This window comes from Macaca thibetana, chromosome 15 (genome assembly GCF_024542745.1).
Source record: "Macaca thibetana thibetana isolate TM-01 chromosome 15, ASM2454274v1, whole genome shotgun sequence".
Lineage (NCBI taxonomy): Eukaryota > Metazoa > Chordata > Mammalia > Primates > Cercopithecidae > Macaca > Macaca thibetana.
Window position 1 is genome coordinate 64,856,091 of NC_065592.1, and position 23,163 is coordinate 64,879,253.

The window sequence follows — 23,163 nt, forward strand, 5'->3', positions numbered from 1 at the left end:
CTCAGCTCTGCACCAAGCGGAGCTAATAGACATCTACAGAACTCTCTACCCCAAATCAACAGAATATACATTCTTCTCAGCACCACATCGCACTTATTCCAAAACTGACCACACAGTTGGAAGTAAAGCACTCCTCAGCAAATGTAAAAGAACAGAAATTTTAACTAACTGTCTCTCAGACCACAGTGCAATCAAACTAGAACTCAGGATTAAGAAACTCACTCAAAACTGCTCAACTACATGGAAACTAAACAACCTGCTTCTGAATGCTACTGGGTAAATAATGAAATGAAGGCAGAAATACAGATGTTCTTTGAAACCAATGAGAACAAAGACACAACGTACCAGAATCTCTGGGACACATTTAAAGTAGTGTGTAGAGGGAAATTTATAGCACTAAATGCCCACAAGAGCAAGCAGGAAAGATCTAAAATTGACACCCATCATTTATTACATTAGTTGATTTTCAGGTGTTAAACTAGTATTATATTCCTGAGATAAATCCCACTTGATCATGGTGTAATATCTTTTTTATATCTTGCTGGATTCAGCTTGCTAGTATAGTTTTGAGAATTTTAGCATCTACATTCAAAAGGGATACTAGTCTGCAGTTTTCTTTTGGTATATATGGCTTTTGTATCAAGGTAATAATACTGACTTCACAGAATGATATGGGAAGTGTTCTCTCTGCTTCTATTTTTGAAAAAAATAACGAAGAATTGGTGGTAATTGTTCTTAAACATTTAAATAAATTTACCAGTGAAGCTATCTAGGCCTGGGCTTTTCTTTGTGGGAGTTATTTTGATTACTAATCCAATCTCTTTTGATTTTTTTTACTTTGCATTTTGATATTCTAAGACATCTTGCTATAGCATTGATTTTCTATTTCTTTCTTTCTTTTTTTTTTTTTTTTTTTTTTTTTTTTTTTTTTTTTTGAGATGGAGTCTCGCTCTGTTGCGCAGGCTGGAGTGCAATGGCACCACCTCAGATCACCACAACCTCCGCCTCCCGGGTTCAAGCGATTCTACTGCCTCAGACTCCCAAGTAGTTGGGACTAGAGGCATGCGCCACCATGCCCTGCTAATTTTTGTATTGTCAGTAGAGACGGGGTTTCACTATGTTGACAAGACTGGTCGTGAACTCCTGACCTTGTGCTCTGCCTGCCTTGGCCTCCTAAGTGTTGGGATTACAGGGGTAAGCCACTGTGCCCAGCCAATTTTATATTTCTTCTTAACCAGTTTTGGTAATTTGTGTCTTTCTAGATATTTGTCCATTCTAAATTATCTAATTTGTTGGCATACAGTTTTTCAGAGTATTCTCTTACAATTATTTCTATTTCCGTGTGGTCAGTAGTTATATCCCCTTTTCATTCATGATTTCAATAATTTGAATCTCTTCTCTTTATTTTTATGAGTGTAACTAAGCGTTATCAATTTAGTTATCTTTTCAAAGAATCAACTTTTGGTTTCACTGATTTCCTCTATTTTTAAAAAATTCTCTATTTTATTTCCTTGTTAGTCTTTACTGTTTCTTTTCTTCCACTTGTTTTGGGTTTAGTTTGCTCTTTTCTCTTTTCTTACCATGAAATGTTAGATTACTGATTTGAGAATTTTTTTTTTTTAAGAGACGGGGGTCTCGCTATGTTGCCCAGGCTGACCTCGAACTCTTGGACTCAGGAAACCCACCTCAGCCTTCCTAGTAGCTAGGAACTGCAGGCATGGACCACCATGCCCCACTATTTTTTTTTTAATATAGATTACTATGGCTATAAGTTTCCATCTTAAGCATAGTGTTAGCTGCATCCCACAAAGTTTGGTATGTTGTCTTTTTATTTCACCGATCTCAAAGTGTTTTCTAATTCCTTTGTGATTTCTTTTAGACTTGTTGGTTATTTAGGAGTGCGTTATCTAATTTTCACATACTTGTGAATTTTTCCTCTGTTGCCTTCTGTTATTGATTTCTAATTTGATTTCATTATGGTCAGAGAAGACACTTTGTATGATTTCAATCCTTTTAAATTTATTGAGGCTTGTTTCATGGCCTAGCATATGATCTTTCCACAAGAATATTTCATGTACACTTGAGAAGAATGTGTGTTCTTTTGCTAATGGGTGTGGTGTTCTATACATATCTGTAAGGTCTAATTTGTTTACAGTACTGTTGAGTCTTCTATTTATTTGTTGATATTCTTCCTTGTTGTTCTACCCATTACTGAAAGTGGGGTACTGAAGCCCCGAAATATTATTGTTGTCTATTTCTCCCTTCAATTATGTCAGGTTTTTCTTCAAATAGTTTGGAGCTCTGTTGTTGGGTGTATACATAATTGTTAGATCGTTCTGGTGGATTGACCCTTTTAACAACATGAGGTGTCCCTCTTTATCTCTAGTAACATTTTTATTCTAAAGTCTATTTTTTCTGCCGTCAGTACATCCACTCCAGTTCTTTTTTTTTTAATTGGTGCATGGTATATTTTTTCCATCCTCTGCTATTTTGATACATATATTATCTTTTTTTTTTTTTTTTTTTTTTTGAGACAGAGTCTTGCTCTGTCGCCCAGGCTAGAGCGCAGTGGCGCGATCTCGGCTCACTGCAAGCTCTTCCTCCCGGGTTCACGCCATTCTCCTGATACATATATTATCTTTAATGCTCATCGAAAACCCTGCATGACTGAGATTGTTAGCACCATTTTACAAATGAGCAAATGGATCCAGAGGAAGAATATCACTAAAGTCACACAACTAAAATGAGATAGGCCTGGGATTAAAACTCAGATCAATATGCCTCCAAAATTTATGTTCTTTCTATTATGCCAGCTGACTGAAGTCCCCATTAATACCAAGGTATAAAAATTTACAGGAATATATGTATAGAAAGCCAAATAAACTGCATACTTGGAGTGAGCTTAATATCAAGGTTCAATTAAATTCCTAGTTCAAAAATAATTCTCTTTCAAGTATAGGGCTCAATCTTAACCAAAATATGAGCTAATATTTCCACACTTTAAATATTAAATTTATTACAATTTGAGATCAAAATTAGGGTCAGACTAGGCAGAAAATATTGAATAGTGTAAAATTTTTCAAAGAGCAAAAAAGAGATTTACCCACTCATCAGGCTTAAAAAGAAGCTAATGTTCATCTACCTGAAAATTACTATTACATTTATAATTATTAATATTATAATTTTCACATCATTCTACAGAGATGTCTGGCTAATAGTCTTACAAATAATATAGCCAGTAGGCAGTTAGCTTAAATTTAATAATTACATTATTAACTTGTTTTACAGTTGATAAGTTTTTTTTCCTAACAAATTGTTTCAGTTTTATTAATGAAGCTTCCACTCTTCACACATACAGTAAAAGTGTCAGGATTTTGTTTTGTTTTTTAAGTGCTGGATTGTGGTTATAGTCTTTTTTTTTTTTTTTTTTTTTTTTTTTTTTTTGAGACAGGGTCTCACTTTGTGCCCCAGGCTAGCGTGCACTGGCGTAATCATGGCTCACTGCAGTCTCAACCTCCCAGGCTCAAGTGATCCTCCCATCTCAGCCTCCCAAGTAGCTGAGAACTACAGGCACATGCCACCATGCCAGGTAATTTTTTAATTTTTTTGTAGATATGGGAGTCTCACTATGTTTGTTGCTCAGGCTGGTCTCAAACTCCTGGGCTCAATCTTTCTCCCATTTCAGACTCTCAAAGTGCTGGGATTATACGTGTCAGCCACCACATCTGGTCTATGCTTATATTCAAATTTTGTTCCCAAAGCTGCTAGTTCTCTTAACAACCTTTTAATATACAAGGAATTTGAGAATGAAAACAGAATCCATTAGCTAAATAAACAAAACTGTTGAGCTGAAATCAAAGTACTAATTGAAGATAAAATATAGTTTCTACTTTTTTATTAATATATTTTGTCATGTGACATAAAGAATAAGTTTAGGTTAATGATAAATTGTTGACTCAACAAACGCTATAATTCTAAAGATACTCAGAAATTTAAAAGAACTGTAGGATAAAGGGACTCACTTCTTTGCCTCAGACAAAACTCACACATGGAATGCATTGCCCTAGGATTACAGGTCCCATAATGCTATGCTGGCTAACCAGATAATGTTTAGATGAGCATTTACTCACCACCCAACATGATCCAAGGACTACTTTAGATGCCGTGATGAATCTACAACCAGTGTAAACAGAGGACTAAAAATACCAAAATATTCAAAGAAAGTTCAGAAAATGTTGTGATTGACAAATATTAATGTATTATGAAAGAGGAGTCAATGTTGGTTAAAAAGTATCTTTAATCAGAAAGAAAAATGAAATAACAAACGACCTTTATTTGCACCTTGGGATACTATACCTCTCACACTGCTGAATTGAATGCATTTCTGGCTTAATCTAACATGTCATTCTTTTTTATTTGTTTCATAATCATCCTCTCTTTTTATGATCCTTCAAAACCTCATCCCTCACTTTTTTGCTCACTCAACATGAGTATCACAAATAGAAAGGCATGTAAATAAAAATTTCTATTGCGAGCCTTTGAAGAAACATATAAAAACTATATATAAATATTTATATTTAAAAATTAGTAAATGGGTCTTACTGATCTGCTATGGAAAAAGTTGACTCAAGTCATAAATAACAATAAAAACAATGAAGGACAATTTTAATAAGGTTAAAAATAATAGAAAAAACAAATAGGTTAAAAAAGGCTTTAGTCAATGGGTATTTTTTTTAAATGAAATAAGCATTTTAGATATAGGTTGAACTTTTGCAACTAATATATAGTGCTTATAATTTCCGAACATTTTTGAACTCAAGTAAAACTTTTACGTTTTTTATTTAAATATATGTTAAGCAATTATGAAGAAATTCTAAGTGAAAACAAGGAAGCATCAGAGCCTATAATCTTGATTACATACTTTTACCCTTACAGCTCACCTTTTCATCATATCTTGTACCTAGTTACCATTATATGCACAATGCATTTGTATGGGCTTAAGGAGCTCTGGATAGCTTTTGTTATCATCACCATCAGCAGCTTTTCCCTGATCATATTAATGATAGCTAGTCCCTTAGTTCCCTACCACCTTGTTTACCTATGCCGCTTCCAAGGATGTCAGTATTCCATGATCCCACTTGCTTATCTCACATAATGAAATGTTACCCATCTTTACTTAGCTTTAACAATCAGTTTGTTTTTCAGCAGGTGCTACCTTTCAATCTGAATAGGGGCCTTAACATACAAACATCTCTCTCGCGATCTCTTGCTCTCTCTCTCTCTCTCACACATATGTACACAATACCATTTTATTTTTTCCCAGGTGAAAAATGAGATTTGGATTTTCAAAATTTACTAATTTGCATAGAAATAAATTTCAAAAGGCTTAATGCAAAAGTTTTATGCCTATACCATAAATTTAGGAAGTCAGCCTCCTAAAAGGAATATTTAAATACACAAAGACACATACGCGATGAATATTATTTATTAGAATTAAAACTTAAGGGCCACTAAAAGAAACGGAAAGTGATATTTATATTAGCAAAAACAATGCCCATGTATAAATACTACTCCTATTCTTGGTGCAAAACAAGAATCAATCATTTTTTATTAAAAATTTGGAATAGCATATTTATTAGCCCATTAGTTTTGAAAACCTCCTACAAAATCAGAAACATGTTCTTCTAAAGCAAACCTAATAGTTCATTGGAAGTAAAAATATTATCAAGAAATATTACCTTCACCACAAAGCATAACCATCAAAACACTTTCCAAAATCATATTTAATGCTGGCAATCATTATTATTATATAATCAGTTAAGCCCCCAAAAGTATTGGGAAAAAATATACACTTGACCATTTTCAATCACAAGTTCTTTAGAGAATAAAACATTCTTTGAGCAAAACCTCATGAGAACTAGAATTCCCTTTTCAATATAAAGTCTCTCCTAGAGCTGTAACTAAATATTACTGAGTGGCAGAAAAACAAATCTCAAGAAATGACGGACTCAAGAAAATTTCATTGAAGAAAGCACACAGCAAGTTCTAATAATACCAATTTGAAAATGAAAGCTCCCCTGCTTCAAGAGAAGCAGATATAAAAACTCACAGTAATGTCTAAAAGACCCAGCTGGATCTGTTGAGCCTCAGATGGACTTTAATAAGCATGATCACTAAGCGCCTTAAACTAGAAATTCAGTTTTATTTAGTAGTTGATTAAATCATTATTAAATTCATAGATTTTGAAACTAAAAGCTCAATTTCCAATCAAAAATTTTTATAGTCAAATTCTGTCAAGTTTCATATTCTGTGTTCACATCTTCACGTAAACATGAAAATAAATTTGTTAAGTCCTTGGATGTCCTATGTTGAAATCCTACTAATTCTATGACATTCAAAATAATAATTATATACCATTAATTTATTAGTTGTATCTTTTAAATCTATACATTGAATAAAAGTAATTTCATTAATATAAAAGTATAATTAGAATACAAAGAAATGATAAATGTTTGAGATAATATAGTAATTACCCAGATCTGATCACTTTATGTTATATATATCAAAACATCACAGTGTACCCTACAAATACGTATTAATACAATTATTTTGTGTCATTTAAAAATAAATAAAGTACAATTAAAGTTGGCAGGTTTATATTTATTAAAAACCCACAAAAGACAACATACTCAGTTTAGAGTTTTCCAAAATTATGTTTTATATTTATGTAATATCTCTCTCGAAACAGGGGAGCTATCACTGTCCAAGTAGTTTATTAAGACTTTCTGTATCCTAGGCTAGATGATCTCTAAAGCCCCTAACAGCTCTGCTGCTGTATCTAACCCAGGATACAGCATAAGGCTATGCTGTACTAACACATACAAAGTTATTTGTAAGTCTCAAAATTCCTCAAGTCTTTGTATCTTATTAATAACACCTTGATCTCATGAGTAAACCTACAGAGGATAGTGACTTTAACTTTCTTTTGCAATGTAACAGAGAAAATAAAGACCAAGACTTAAATAATGACCATGAACCTGACCTAAACTAGAAAACAAGCTGGTACCTCAAAGGGGAAGAAAACTTACCTGTCGGTAATTTATGCTTCCCATCTATAGTCTGTAAAATACTAAAACTATTATGCTCAAAAGAAATATAACAGTGGAAAAGACACACTAGGGTATGTAAAATCATGGCATGTCATTAAAACAATTTCATTTCTAAAAGCAAAAGGGAAAATCTTCCTCATAAGTCATTCTCTCTTCAGTCAACAACAATTATGAATTCAAAGCACAAATAACAGCAAGACTGTGAATGCAGAACTAGAAAAACTTCATTTCTTAGGGCTTAAAATTTTAATTTGGCAGAAACACCTTTCAAGAGAAATTTTTCAAGCCTTCTTTCCCCCAAAGGCCACTAATCTACCGAGAAAAGTCAATAAAGGAATATGTACAAGAAAAAATATATTTAGGAAAAGTGATAGAATAGTAATTTATAAAAAGAAAAACATTGTACTTACTATTTAAAGACATTTTCATTAAACAGGTCTTAAATTTCATATTATGGACAGGTAAAGAAATAGAGAACAACAGCTCTAATAAGCATAAAACAGAAAAGTTAAAAGAAAGCTAACAGGGAAGAAGAAAGAAGAGAAAGATGGAAGAAAGTAAGACACAAAGCTATGAGTTTAAGAGAGATGAAAAAATTAAGAGGAACATATTAACGGTCTGAGCCACATAAATTGTACATCACTTAGTCTGGCAACCTGAGTAAGTTTTTCAAACAACCCATTCGGCAAGGAACTATTACATTATTCACAGATCTGCAACTGCTTTTAGCAATCCATCAAGCTTTGAAGAAACAGCCTACAATTTTCACCATCATTATCAAAACAGTAGTGTTTAATGGGTTAATACAATGAATACAATGAGTGCAGAGGGTCCCAACAGGCAAACATAGGTTGCTGGTGAGCTGTCACTAGCATTATTTGAGACCATATATCACTTTGTAAAAGTTTTAGAAAAAAAAATCTGTTGGTATCAAGTAAATTTTCTTAATCACTAAATATGCATATGCTCTGTGGTGAGTTAAACCAGTCTCATTTTATTTTTGTATCTACTCACTAAAGTGCTAGAAAACTAGAATTAGGAAAATTCATGCAACCTATATTGGTGAATATGTCTTAACTCTTGCATTCTTAGTTATAACCCTGGCTTATTTTCCAAACTATTCAGTACAATATCTAATAAGCAAGCAGACCAAATGCAGTACTCAGCTCAATGACCCTGACATATTTTTCTCCACTACTGATTCAACCTCCTGAACTAGGAGGTAAGAGTTAAAACAGCCAACGAAATTTAAGATGACACATTACAGTGAACAGATGCTAAAGTAGACTACACAGAGGGCTCTTAACTTTCTAAAACATCACATTCAAAATACCAAACTGCAAACTGATTTCTAGAACAAGCAATGATATCAATTTCCTGAATAAGAACACAGCAAATATCTTGAGATAAATGGAAAATGTATATAATATTGGATCATCTGACAAAACAATGAAGTTTTAACTATATCCCATTATTAGCTTTTGATCCGGGCAGCACTGATTTGGTGACCAAATCCTAGTATAACCCAGGGTCCACCTTTTTTGAGGAGAATAATAGCCATTGTCCTCAATAACTAAATCACTAAAACTTTTGGAATATAACTGAAAGTGAAGCAGTCAAGCCTCTGAGGAAAGTATATACGCGTAGAACAAAACAAAGAAGTAATACGGTATTACCATAAACTTTACACCCTCCCTGGTGGGGTCCCCAGCAAACTGCAGAGAAGAGGATTCTGCATCAACCAAATAAATCCATCGAACAAATGTTTATTGAGTCAAGTACTATAGTGGAATCTAGGTATGTAAAATGAAGTAAGCTAACCTGAATGCATTCATATCCTCTTGGGAGACATAATACACATCAAATTTCAGTGAGTATTATGATAAAGATGCTGAACTAAGTACTAAAGAAATACTGTTGAGGAGGCACAGAATTTTAACTTAAGGGGGATGACAGTGGGGAAGACAGAATAACAGAAAGCTTCACAGATTGCAAGAAATCAGAGCTGGGCATCACAGGATGTATAGAAATCTGTCAATGGAAACAAAAAGGAGCATTTTAGTCACTGCAGGTCAAAGAAATGAAAAACGTGAATAAAAATAAGAATATATGAAAAGATGTGTTTAGATCAAGTGCAGTGGTTCATACCTTAATCCCAGCATTTTGGGAAGCCAAGACAGGAGGACCACTTGAGGCCACTTGTTTGGTGCCAGCCTAGCCAACGCAGCGAGACCTCATCTCTGTAAAAAAATTTTTAAACCAGCCAGGCACAGAGGCACACATCTGCAGTCTCAGCTACTCAGGGGGCTGAGGCAAGAGGAGCGCTTGAGCCCAGGAGTTGGAGATTACAGTAAGCTAGGGTTGCACCACTGCACTCTAGCCTGGGCAACAGAGTGAATGAAACCCCATCTTTAAAAAAAGAAAAGAAAAAAATGTGTTTAGAAAACAAGGAACACTATAATGAAGCTAAAGCAAGACAGATAGAGGACAAAGGCAAAAGAAGAGGGTAGAAAAGTTAACATGAAGACAAAAGGAAAAGGTCCTGAGATTACACAACAAGAAACTGGCCGTTATTTCAAAAACAACAGGGAGACACTGACATGCTGATGCGTTTTGAATAAAGAGAGGTTGACAAACACAGATCAATATTTTACAAAGATAAATTTGGTTATTGTGTAAAAGCTAGATTACTGGAGAATAGAGAGAGAGTGATCAGGTACAAAACAATTACAAAAGGAAGTCTTTGAAATCATCAGATGTGTTCATTACAAACCCCAATCACCCTTAATCTAAGTAACACTGTTTTATGTACGATAAAAAAATGAAAACATTTGAATACATTTTTGAAAATTCTATAATTCAGAGTTTTTACTAGTTGAGTTAGTTTCCCCCAATTATTCCAAATCAGAGAGATTTCATTATGTATATCTTTGATGTAATCAGCATTTCCAGTTTTGGAAATTTTGTTTGTCACTAAAATAACTTTCATACTATTATCTCATGGAATGTGGTGAGGAAAAACAACCCTGCTATACATCAACTACGACCCAGTAAAGTGATTGCATAGGGTTTTCTTTTTTTTCTTACCATTACTAGTTCTTCCTGTAACTCACTGCAACTTTTTTCATTATACTGGAGTCTCTTTGAGAGGTCTATAATTACTTTCTTCTGTTCCTCGATCTCTTCATTTAGTTTCTTGTTTTTGGAGAAATACTCTCTTTCTAATCTGAAAAGTTAAAGTGTCAGAGCAGGTTTTTCAAACACGCTTATATCAACTGATATTACACACCTTTAAGACATATGGCAGATGTACTACATATCATGTGTTCATGCTAAAAGACTTTTTAAGGCTGCCTTTCCTTTTTCAAACAAAAAGTACTGCATATTCTTAAATGAAAAACTTCAAAGCAATATCACTTCCCCTTTGATAGTAGGTATTTGTAGTATGCCCAAGGCTATAAGCAAAATAGATTTGGTTAGTGTTGATTTGGTTGCACCGTCATTTTTGATGAGCAAAACCCACCTACCATAGTTCAATTAGCTCAGAGACTATCTCAAGAATGAGAAAACAGTACTACCAAACAATTTTAAAATTAAAATACAACATTAAAAATGGAACAAATGTCTCACATCTGAATGTCCATGCAAGTAGAACCAGTGTGGTGGCTTGGAAAATCCAAAACGAAGAATAATCAAAAATAATTCACATTCACTTTGAAGACATATGAATTTCTTTTCAAAGGATTCACCTTCCTATTTAAGTTTTGCTCAGAAAGGCCAGGTGCAGCTGCTCACAACTGTAATCCTAGCACTTTGGCAGTCCATGGCAGGAGAATCATTTGAAGCCAGGAGTTTAAGATCAGCCTGGGCAACAAAAGAAGACTCCATTTCTACAAAATAATTTAAATATCAGCCAGGCACAGTGGTGTGTGTCTGTAGTTCCAGACTCTCAGGAGGCTGAGGCAGGAGGAGTGCCTGAGCCCAGGAGTTCAAGGTTGCAGTGAGCTATGATTGTGCCACTGCACTCAGTCTAGGTAACAGATTGAGATCCCATCTCTTATATATATATAAGACTCACACACACATAATATATACACACACATGGCTGTGTGTGTCTGCATATATATACATATATAGATAGAGAGAGAGAGAGAGAAATGAACAAGGCCTCCAAGAAATACGGGCCTATGTGAAAAAACCAAACGTGCATTTGATTGGTTCACCTGAAAGTGACGGGGAGAACGGAACCAAGTTGGAAAACACTCCTCAGGATATTATCCAGGAGAACTTCCCCAACCTAGAAAGGCAGGCCAACATTCAAATTCAGGAAATACAGAGAACACGACAAAGATACTTCTCGAGAAGAGCAACCCCAAGACACATAATTCTCAGATTCACCAAGGTTGAAATGAAGGAAAAAATGTTAAGGGCAGCCAGAGAGAAAGATCAGGTTACCCACAAAGGGAAGCCCATCAGACTAAGAGCACATCTCTTGGCAGAAACCCTACAAGCCAGAAGATAGTGGGGGGCCAATATTCAACATTCTTAAAGAATTTTCAACCCAGAATTTCATATTCAACCAAACTAAACTTCATAAGTAAAGGAGAAATAAAATATTTTACAGACAAGCAAATGAGAGATTTTGTCACCACCAGGCCTGCCTTACAAGAGCTCCTGAAGGAAACAGTAAACGTCGAAAGGAACAACTGGTACCAGCCACTGAAAAAAACATGCCAAATTGTAAAGACCATCAATGCTATGACGAGCCTGCATCAATTAATGGGCAAAATAACCAGCTAACATCATAATGACAGGATCAAATTCACACATAATAATATTAACCTTAAATGTAAATGGGCTAAATGCCCCAAGTAAAAGACACAGACTGTCAAATTGCATAAAGAGTCAAGACCCATCGGTGTGTTGTACCCAGGAGACCCATCTCACATGCAGAGACACACACAGGCTCAAAATAAAGGGATGGAGGAAGATCTACCAAGCAAATGCAAAAAAAAAAAAAAAAAAAAGCAGGAGTTGCAGTCCTAGTCTCTGATAAAACAGATGTTAAACCAACAAAGATCAGAAGAGACAAAGAAGGCCATTACATAATGGTAAAGGGATCAATTCAACAAGAAGAACTAACTGTCCTACATACATATGCAACCAATACAGGAGCACCCAGATTCATAAATCAAGTTCTCAGAGACTCACAAAGAGACTTAGACTCCCACACAATAATAATGGGATACTTTAAAACCCCACTGTCAACACTAGACAGATCAACGAGACGGAAGGTTAACAAGGATATCCAGGACTTAAGCTCAGCTCTGGACCAAGTGGACTTAATAGACATCTACAGAACTCTCCACCCCAAATCAAAAGAATATACATTCTTCTCAACACCGCATCGCATTTATTCTAAAACTGACCACATAACTGGAAATAAAACACTCCTCAGCAAATGTAAAAGAACAGAAATCACAACAAACTGTCTCAGACCACAGTGCAATCAAATTAGAACTCAGGATTAAGAAACTCACTCAAAACCGCGCAACTACATGGAAAGTGAACAACCTGCTCCTGAATGACTTCTCAGTAAATAACAAAATGAAGTCAGAAATAAAGATATTACTTGAAAGCAATGAGAACGAAGACACAATGTACCAGAATCTCTGGGACACAGTTAAGGAAGTGTGTAGAGGGAGATTTATAGCACTAAATACCCACAAGAGAAAGCAGGAAAGATCTAAAATCGACACCCTAACATCACAATTAAAAGAATTAGAGAAGTAAGAGCAATCAAATTCAAAAGCCAGCAGAAGGCAAGAAACAGCTAAGATTAGAGCAGAACAGAGGGAGATAGAGACACAAAAAAAACCCTTCAAAAAAATCAATGAAACCAGGAGCTGGTTTTTTGAAAAGATCAACAAAATAGATAGACTGCTAGCAATACTAATAAAGAAGAAAAGAGAGAAGAATCAAATAGATGCAATAAAAAATGATAAATGGGATATCACCACCAATCCCACAGAAATACAAACTACCATCAGAGAATACTATAAACACCTCTATGGAAATGAACTAGAAAATCTAGAAGAAATGGATAAATTCCTGGACACATACACCCTCCCCAAGACTAAACCAGAAAGAAGTTGAATCTCTGAATACACCAACAACAGGTTCTGAAATTAAGGCAACAATTAATAGCCTATGAACCAAAAAAAAAAGCCCAGGACTGGACGGTTTCACAGTCGAGTTCTACCAGAAGTACAAACAGGAGTTGGTACCATTCCTTCTGAAACTATTCAAATCAATAGAAAAAGAGGGAATCCTCCTTAACTCATTTTACAAGGCCAGCATCATCCAGATGCCAAAGCCTGGCAGAGACAGAACAAAAAGAGAGAATTTTAGACCAATATCCCTGATGAACATAGATGCAAAAATCCTCAATACAATTCTAGCAAACCAAATCCAGTAGCACATCAAAAAGTTTATCCACAAAGATCAAGTTGGCTTCATCCCTGGGACGCAAGGCTGGTTCAACATACGCAAATTAATAAATGTAATCCATCACATAAACAGAACCAACAACAAAAACCACATGATTATCGCAATAGATGCAGAAAAGGCCTTCTACAGAATTCAACACCCCTTCATGCCAAAAACTCTCAATGAACTAGGTAAGGATGGAACATATCTCAAAATAGTAACAGCTATTTATGACAAACCCACAGCCAATATCATACTGAATGGGCAAAAACTGGAAGCATTCCCTTTGAAAACCAACACAGACAAGGATGCCCTCTCTCACCACTCCTATTCAACAAAGTGTTGGAAGTTCCAGCCAGGGCAATCAGGCAGGAGAAAAAAATAAAGAGTATTCGATTAGGAAAAGAGGAAGTCAAATTGTCCCTGTTTGCAGATGACATGATTGTATATTTAGAAAACCCCATTGTCTCAGCCCAAAATCTCCTTAAGCTGATAAGCAACTTCAGCAAAGTCTCAGGATACAAAACTCAATGTGCAAAAATCACAAGCATTCTTATACACCAATAACAGACAGAGAGCCAAATCATGAGTGAAATCCCATTCACAATTGCTACAAAGAGAATAAAATACCTAGGAATCCAACTTACAAGGAATGTGAAGGACTTCTTCAAGAACTAGAAACCACTGCTCAGGAAATAAAAGAGGACACAAACAAATAGAAGAATATTCCATGCTCATGGGTAGGAATAATCAGTATCATGAAAATGGCCATACTGCCCAAGGTAATTTACAGATTCAATGCCATTGCCATCAAGCTACCAATGACCTTCTTCACAGAATTGGAAAAAACTACTTTAAAGTTCATATGGAATCAAAAAAGAACCTGCATAGCCAAGACAATCTTTAGCAAAAAGAACAAAGCTGGAGGCATCACACTATCTGACTTTAAACTATACTACAAGGCTACATTAACCAAAACAGCATGGTACTGGTACCAAAACAGAGATACAGACCAATGGAAAAGAACAGAGATCTCAGAAATAACACCACACATCTACAACTATCTGATCTTGACAAACCTGACGAAAACAAGATATGGGGAAAGGATTCCCTATTTAATAAATGGTGTTGGGAAAACTGGCTAGCCATATGCAGAAAGCTGAAACTGGATCCCTTCCTTATACCTTATACAAAAATTAATTCAAGATGGATTAAAGACTTACATGTTAGACTTAAAACCATAAAAACCCTAGAAGAAAACCTAGGGAATACCATTCAAGACATAGGCATGGGCAAGGACTTCATGACTAAAACACAAAAAGCAATGGCAACAAAAGCCAAAATTGACAAATGGGATCTAATTAAACTAAAGAGCTTCTGCACAGCAAAAGAAACTACCATCACAGTGAACAGGCAACCTACAGAATGGGAGAAAATTTTTACAATCTATCCATCTGACAAAGGGCTAATATACAGAATCTACAAAGAACTTAAACAAATTTACAAGAAAAAAATCAAACAACCCCATCAAAAAGTGGGTAAAGTATACGAACAGACACTTCTCAAAAGAAGACATTCATGCAGCCAACAGACACATGAAAAAATGCTTATCATCACTGGTCATCAGAGAAATGCAAATCAAAACCACAATGAGATACCATCTCACACCAGGTAGAATGGCGATCATTAAAACGTCAGAAAACAACAGGTGCTGGAGAGGATGTGGAGAAACAGGAACACTTTTACACTGTTGGTGGGACTGTAAACTAGTTCAACCATTGTAGAAGACAGTGTGGCGATTCCTCAAGATCTAGAACTAGAAATACCATTTGACCCAGCCATCCCATTACTGGGTATATACCCAAAGGATTATAAATCATGCTGCTATAAAGACACATGCACACATATGTTTATTGTGGCACTATTCGCAATAGCAAAGACTTGGAACCAACCCAAATGTCCATCAATGATAGACTGGATTAAGAAAATGTGGCACATATACGCTATGGAATACTATGCAGCCATAAAAAAGGATGAGTTCACATTCTTTGCAGGGACATGGATGAAGCTGGAAACCATCATTCTGAGCAAACGATCACAAGGACAGAAAACCAAACACCACATGTTCTCACTCATAGGTGGGAACTGAACAATGAGAACACATGTACTCGGGGCAGGGGAACATCAAACGCCGGGGCCTGGCCAGGAGTGAGGGGCTTGGGGAGGGATAGCATTACGAGAAAGACCTAATGTAAAGACCTAATGTAAACGACTTGATGGATGCAGCAAACCAACATGGCACATGTATACCTATGTAACAAACCTGCACGTTGCACACATGTATCCTAGAACTTAAAGTCTAAAAAAAATTAAAAATAAATTAAAAAAAAAAAAACTTGCCCAGACTGGAAGAAGTAGACAAAAGAGTCCAGGAGGAACATCTCTTAGAAGAAATTTAAAATGATAGCATCTCTGAGGTGTAGGAACATGGGAGACTTTCGGTTCTGTTAATGTTTAGAAATAATTTAATAAGTGATTGGTTAATCACATAAACTAATACAGTTTAAAATGAGGCAATTATTAACTATTCTCATCTGTTGATTCTGCAAATATTTTCTGTTTTGTTTTTTTAGACAGTGTCTCACTTGGTCGCCCATGGTGAAGTACAGTGGCATGATCATAGCTCACTGCAGCCTCGAACTCCTTGGCATAAGCAATCCTTATACCTCAGCCTCCCAAATAGCTGGGACTACAAACATGCGCCACCACAAGCAATCTTCCCCCACCTCGGCCTCAAGCAATCCTCCCACCACAGCCTCCCAAAGTGCTGGGATTACAGGTATGAGCCACCACATCCAGCCCAATTCCCTAAATCTATATTTAGCAGCTCTTATGTACCTTTCTAGGCATTGACAGACAGTAATAAACAAAACAAAGTTTCTTGTTACATAAGACGGACAATAAATAACAAAGAACACAATAAAATGTGCTATAAAAAAAAAGATGGGTTAACAAAAATTAAACTGTAGAAAAAATAAAGTATGCTGAACCCAAAAATATAACTCTATGGAAAGGATGGAAAGGGGGAAGGAGTAAGTGTCTGTGGTGTGGGAGAAGCATGTAATAGAGATATATAAGTAGAAGTCTATAGATATCTAAAGGCAGAAACTGAAAAATGGCATACTATGCTTGTTATTTAGAAATATGAAACCAAATTTCAGAAGAAACAGCACTAAGACTTGAAAGCAGATGCATCAAAGGAGTAGAAACTGATAGTGGAGAGCAATGGGGCATGAAACTGTTGTTTTTCATGAGCCTAACAGTACCATTTTATTCATTAGACTGTGTACATGTATTAATTTGATAAAATCAAGATTTTAGTTAAAAATTACTATTACTCAAAAAATACAAAATTAAGTGCATCTGTCATTACACACACAATACACACACAGCTTTTTTTTTGGGGGGGGGGTACTATTTTATAAATAAAGGCCAAACTGTGTCCATTGAAATGGGGGAACACACCTTGCTATTGAGCATTCTGGTGGACAACCCAAAAAAGCTGACTCCTACCACGCTGCTAAACTCCCAACCAAGAGGGAGTAAGTGGGGCAAGAGTAGGGCAGGTAAAGGAGATGCCTCGTCTCTGAATTCTGATGGGAAAGGGCCAGGACTTAAAAGGTGGAGGATTTAGGCAGGAAAGGGAAGAGAGGAGAAGTAAGTCTGTAGCTAGGATGCCTTCTTTCCTACTGGAGTTCCATTCTTCTTTTTTTTTTTTAAATACTTCAGCTAAGAATTTGACAATAACAGGCTATTTTAACAAATAGCCATCTTTGGACTATGTTTTACATACAATGTAAACAAAAATAGTGCTACTAAGTTACAATACTGTTGTTATGTTTATCCTTTTGGGTGATATATTTAGGAAGCTAAATTCCTAAATATTGAGTCTAAGAAATAAATTTAGATGCAGTCCATTTAGTATGATATATTTGACTAATGATGTTTCAAATTAAATTTAAGTTTCAACTATACCTGAGAATTACTATGATCTCTTTCTCCCTACTATTGCCCAGCAATCAATTATCACAGCTAATGAAGACTTTACTATATTTGAAAATTCAGATGGTTAATGGGTACAAAAATCCAGCTAGATGGAAATCCAGCTAACAGGATCTAGTGTTTGGTGGCACAACAGAGCAACTATAGTTAACAATAATTTATTACATATTTCAAAATAACTAAAAAAGTGGAATTGGAATGTTCCTAACATAAATAAATGATAAATGCCTGAGTTAATGGATAGCCCAGTTACCCTGAGTTGATCATCACACATTGTATGCTTGTATAAAAATATCACATGTACCCTATAAACATGTACAACTATTATTTACCCATAATTAAAAAGAAAAAAAATGTTCAAAAAGAAAACAAAAGATTATTGAAAAGCTTTAGTTTCATACTGTAAGTTTTAGATGGAAAAAATTTTACACTAAGAAATTTTGATTACAGAATGATGGAATATATACATTCCATCTAAAATAATTTCATGCAGGAATGTCTACTGTTATGAAACTATGGACCAAAACTATAACTCTGCAATATAAACACAGCTTTCTTTCTCCTGACTTTTAGTGAGATCCTGCCTAGGTCTACCTGGCAAGAAACAGAAGCTTAAGAACCTTACCCAATGGCAGGTTCAAGCATGATGAACTGCTACATCAGTTCACAACAGGTAAAACAATATTCTACTCCAAAACTCCACATTCTCAAAGTTGTAAGTTAAAAGTATTATTTACCTTAAAGACCTAAAATCTATCAATTCTCTATGTGGAATACATTAACCAAAACTTAGAACTACTTTGAAACAACAGAATTTTTTTCAGAAATTCAGAATCTTCTTTAAAAAAAAATTTAAGAAATTTAAAAAACCTTTTTTAAAGACGATTCTGAAGTATAGTCAGAAGTACAGGCAGAAAATGGAAAATGGAAGTACAGGTAGATCCCTCAAGTCATATCATTCCTTCTTATACTACAGACAGAAGGGATGGAAGTGGCTTTCATTTCACATACACGGAAAAGGAAGACTGGATGGGAAAACGAAAGTCACAGAAATTTTCAATGATTATTGGGCTTTAACGATTACCTGTCATTATTTATTTATAATATTTAACGTGTATTATTATGACAGTCATATACAGATGAAGAAGCGATAAGGGACATTATGTTAAAGCATTAGGAGTGTTAATTAGCTAGTGCCTAGTTGGAATATGTAACCAATGTTTAGAATTGTCAGTTGGTGCTTACTGGAATATTAAACTTGAGTAAAATTTTTCAAGTACCAAAATACAACTAACAGCAAAACAAACTTAAGGAAAAAAACTGCTGTGGGGTCCAATTAGGAAAGTACATAGGTTAGACTCAGAGCTTAATTGTTAGCAAGTAGGTTAAAATTCCTCCGGTCCAATCTTTATGAGACTCTCTTCTTCAATATCCATGACAGAGAATCATCCACTCTGTGTTTTGAATTTCCCAAGGCAGGGAGTCACTAGTTCCCTGAAAGATGTCTATTATTTCATTGCTAGAAAGCTTTAATTATTGGGAGCTCATTCTGACTTCTTAGTTTTATTTGTAGGTCCTAATCATTACCTTAAAGCAAAAGTAAATAAATCTTCACTATGTTCCACATAAAAGCCTTTCAAATAGATATGCAGAATAATATTTGAATACATATTTGAATAAAATTTGAATACATTGAAATATATTAAATGTGCACATTCAAGCAACGGTTCAAAAAAAATAAATGAGAAATAAGTCCTTAGAATAACATTCACAGAATGTCATTTAAGTCATACTAGAGGAAGCAAGGAAATTCAGTTAACAATTATTGGTTTAAAATATTATAAGTATCATTAATTAAAGAAACCAACATTTTAAAAGAGTTTTAAATTTTTTCAGTCTTTCAGGTACAATCTTCATGGTTTTTGTCACACTCACAAAATTTACCACTATTTAAGTAATACTTTCACTTAAATTAACTCACTTCTTATAATAAATAAAGTCTTTTTTTGTTTTTTTGTTTTTTTGAGACACAGTCTCCCTCTGTTGCCCAGGCTGGAGTACAATGGCGCGATCTCAGCTCACTGCAACCTCTGCCTTCCAGGTTCAGGTGATTCTCCTGCCTCAGCCTCCCAGGTAGCTGGGATTACAGGTGCCCACCACCACACCTGGCTAATTTTTGTATTTTTAGTAGAGACGGGGTTTCACTGTGTTAGCCAAGCTGGTTTCAAACTCCTGAACTCAAGTGATCTACCAGAGTCGGCCTCACAAAGAGCTGGGATTACAGGCATGAGCCACCGTGCCCAGCCAATAAAGCATTTTAAAAGAAATCTTTATACTGTGGCTACAAATGGAAAACCATTATCTACTTGCCATAAATAGAAACTAAGATTAAAATATAATTCCTATATGCCAGTGTATTATCATGCCACAAACAAATAGTAGTATGAATTTCACCCTCTGGGGAAAAATGGTTTAAAATGTCTACTATTGACTTATTTTTGGAAACATATGAATGCATTATAAACTTCTTAAAGCATTTCACAGAATTTTGAAGATGAAAGGCTTTTGAACTGAAAAAGGTTAAAATCAGTAGGACTCAGAAAGATTTTAATTCTGCCACTTAGGAGCTATATGTCCTTACTCTGGCTAAGCCTCAATTTCCACATCTGTAAAAGAGATTTTTAAAAGTACCTTCCTCATAGGGTGTTAGACAAATGAAATGATGCAGTGCTATGTATGTAGTGAGTCACAAATGCATGTTAGCCACTAGTAGCAGTATTACTGCTATTATTATTATTTCTGTAGTTTGAGAAAATGTCAAATATTATCCATCTTCATATAGACCATTTTACGTGGCTTAGAAATCTTAGCCCCAGATCTTAGCCTTAGATCATAGCTCACTTCAGCGTTGAACTCCTGGGCTCAGGTGATCCTCCCACCTCAGCCTCTCGAGTAGCTGGGGCTACACGTGCACACCACTATACCCGGCTAATTTTTTTATTTTTTTGTAGAGACGAAGTCTCACTATGTTGCCCAAGCTGGTCTTAATACTTAAAGATATTGCATTACATCAATCATATAATACAAACTACATTAATATATTTACTTCCTAGTATATTACTCAATTTCTTGGGCTACTTGGAATATAATATACTTCAACATCCAAAAGAGCATTTCCATTTTTACCTATACAGGAAAGTATAGTTATGCTTTATGAAGTCACTTACCCCAATCTACCACAGACATTAATGGGAGCTATATCAAAAATACATAGTATACATTCATATTTTACATAGCTTTTATAAAATCTTTATGTTAATTTAGAGAATTTTACAGTAGAATACTTACAAATTTAGCTTTGCAAAGCTCTCTTGTGCATTATGCTTTTCTCGCTCATATGCACTTTCAACTTCTTTGAATTCATTCTTGATCATTTCCAAATCAGCAACAGCTTCTGCTTGACTGGCCTTTTCTACTTGCAAAGCTCCTTCAAGGTCTCGAATCCGTAACTACCAGATGACAGACAAGTAATTAAATCAAGCTAAGAAATGCTAGCATCAATGTTAAATTGAGTAGAATACTTTGACAGTAACAGATTATCATTCATCCAAGCACTTCTTTCTGTTTTGGCTTAAAAAAGAAAAATAAACAAACAAAAGACAGTTTATTCCCTTTCTCAATATGTTTAAATAAAAAGAGAAAGAGTGGAAGAATGAAGACAAGAGTTAACTGTGTTATGAAAGATAGGCTGGTACAATATAACCCATTCTATCAAAGAAAAATAGATATATAGATACAACTCAATCTAAATTTTCAAAGTTTCAAAATTTTACCTACTAATCCATTCAGATACTTCTTTTATAAAATATAATAAATTAAATGTTTGGGTTTTTTAAGAGACAAGGTCTCACTTTGTTACCCAGGCTGAAGTGCAGTAGTGTGATCATAGCTCACTATAGCCTTGAATTCCTGGGCTCAAGTGATCCTCCCACCTCAGCTTCTCAAGTAGCTGGGACTACAGGTACACGCCATCATACCCAGTTTATTTTTTTTACTTTTTGTAGAGATGGGGTCTTGCTATGTTGCCCGGGCTGATCTTGAACTGCTAGCTTCAAGTGATCCTCCCACCTTAGCCTCCCAAAGCACTGAGATGACAGGCATAAGCCACCGCTCCTGGCCTGGTTTTTGAAAACTAAAGGGAAGTATTCTTCCTCTCTTATAAGAAACATTATAACATGAGTATCTCTATAAGCCTAAGAAATTTAATAGATCTTTTTATTCTTATATATAGATTATAACGGATTTCTTACTATAGAAAAGTGATGTTCTTACTGTCAAACAATACTATTTGACTGAAATATTTATGGTTATAGTGATTTGATATCTGGGATTCACTTCAAAATAGTCTGGAGGCAGCCGGCGCCTGTAGTCCCAGCTACTCAGAAGGCTGAGGAGGAAGATCCCTTGAGCCAGGGAGTCCGAAGCTGCAGTGGGCCATGATTGCACCACTGCACTCCAGCCTGGTTAACAGTGAGACCTTCCCTCAAAATAAAAAAAAAAAAAAAATTTTAAAGCTGAAAGTGGAAGAATTCTAGGAGGTAAGAGATAAAAACCATTGACATGAGGTAAGTATTGAAGCTGGGCGATGGGTATGTGGGAAGTTCATTTTACTATTTCACTTTGCATACACTTGAAATTCTACATAAAAAGACATTTTAAAACTATATTTCCAGGCCGAGGTGGGCAAATCACCTGAGGTTGGGAGTTCGAGACTAGACTGACCAACATGGAGAAACTCCGTCTCTACTAAAAAAATACAAAATTAGTCGGGCGTGGTGGTGCATGCCTGTAATCCCAGCCACTAGGGAGGCTGAGGCCGGAGAATCACTTGAATCTGGGAGGCGGAGGTTGCGGTGAGCCGAGATCGCGCCACTGCACTCCAGCCTGAGCAACAAGAGCGACACTTCGTCTCAAAAAAAAAAAAGAAAAGAAAAAACAAACTATATTCCCTGTGTCCACCAACCATAGGATGAATAAACAAGTTCATTCCAACAAAACAATTATATATAGCTGTAAAAAGGCTACAAAACAACTCGTGCGTGTGTGTGTGTGTGTGTGTGTGTGTGTGTAAATTTAAGGGCCTACAGGCCAAGCACAGTGGCTCATGCCTATAACCTCAACCCTCTGGGAGACTGAGGCGAGCGGATCATTTGAGCTCAAGAGATTGAGACCAGCTTGGGAAACATGGTAAAACCCCATGTCTACAAAAATTACAAAAATTAGCTGGGAGTGGTGTCATGCGCTTGTAGTGCCAGCTACTTGGGGGACAGAGGCAGGCAGATCACTTGAGCTGGGGAAGTCAAGGCTGTAGTGAGCCAAGATCGCACCACTGCACCCCAGCCTGGGTGACAGAGCAAGACCCTGTCTCAAAAATAAATAAAGGTGTAAAAGTGCAGTTTTGTTACATGGATATATTGCATAGTGGTGAAGTCTGGATTTTTAG

The 23,163-nt window shown here is 35.6% G+C and overlaps 1 protein-coding gene across 6 annotated transcripts in view; it reads right to left on the reverse strand.

The window, feature by feature from the left end:
* CCDC171 (coiled-coil domain containing 171) overlaps positions 1-23,163 on the reverse strand; it is a 380,335-nt gene that overhangs the window by 272,141 nt on the left and 85,031 nt on the right. For all 6 annotated transcript variants that reach the window (XR_007719876.1, XM_050761632.1, XM_050761631.1 and 3 more), the window contains 2 exons: positions 21,009-21,169; positions 10,197-10,335 (listed from right to left, as the gene is read on the reverse strand). Coding sequence is in view for 5 of the 6 variants with exons in the window: in XM_050761632.1 (XP_050617589.1) it covers positions 10,197-10,335; positions 21,009-21,169 (300 nt within the window). In the remaining variant the exon portion in view is untranslated. The remainder of the gene's footprint in view (positions 1-10,196; positions 10,336-21,008; positions 21,170-23,163) is intronic.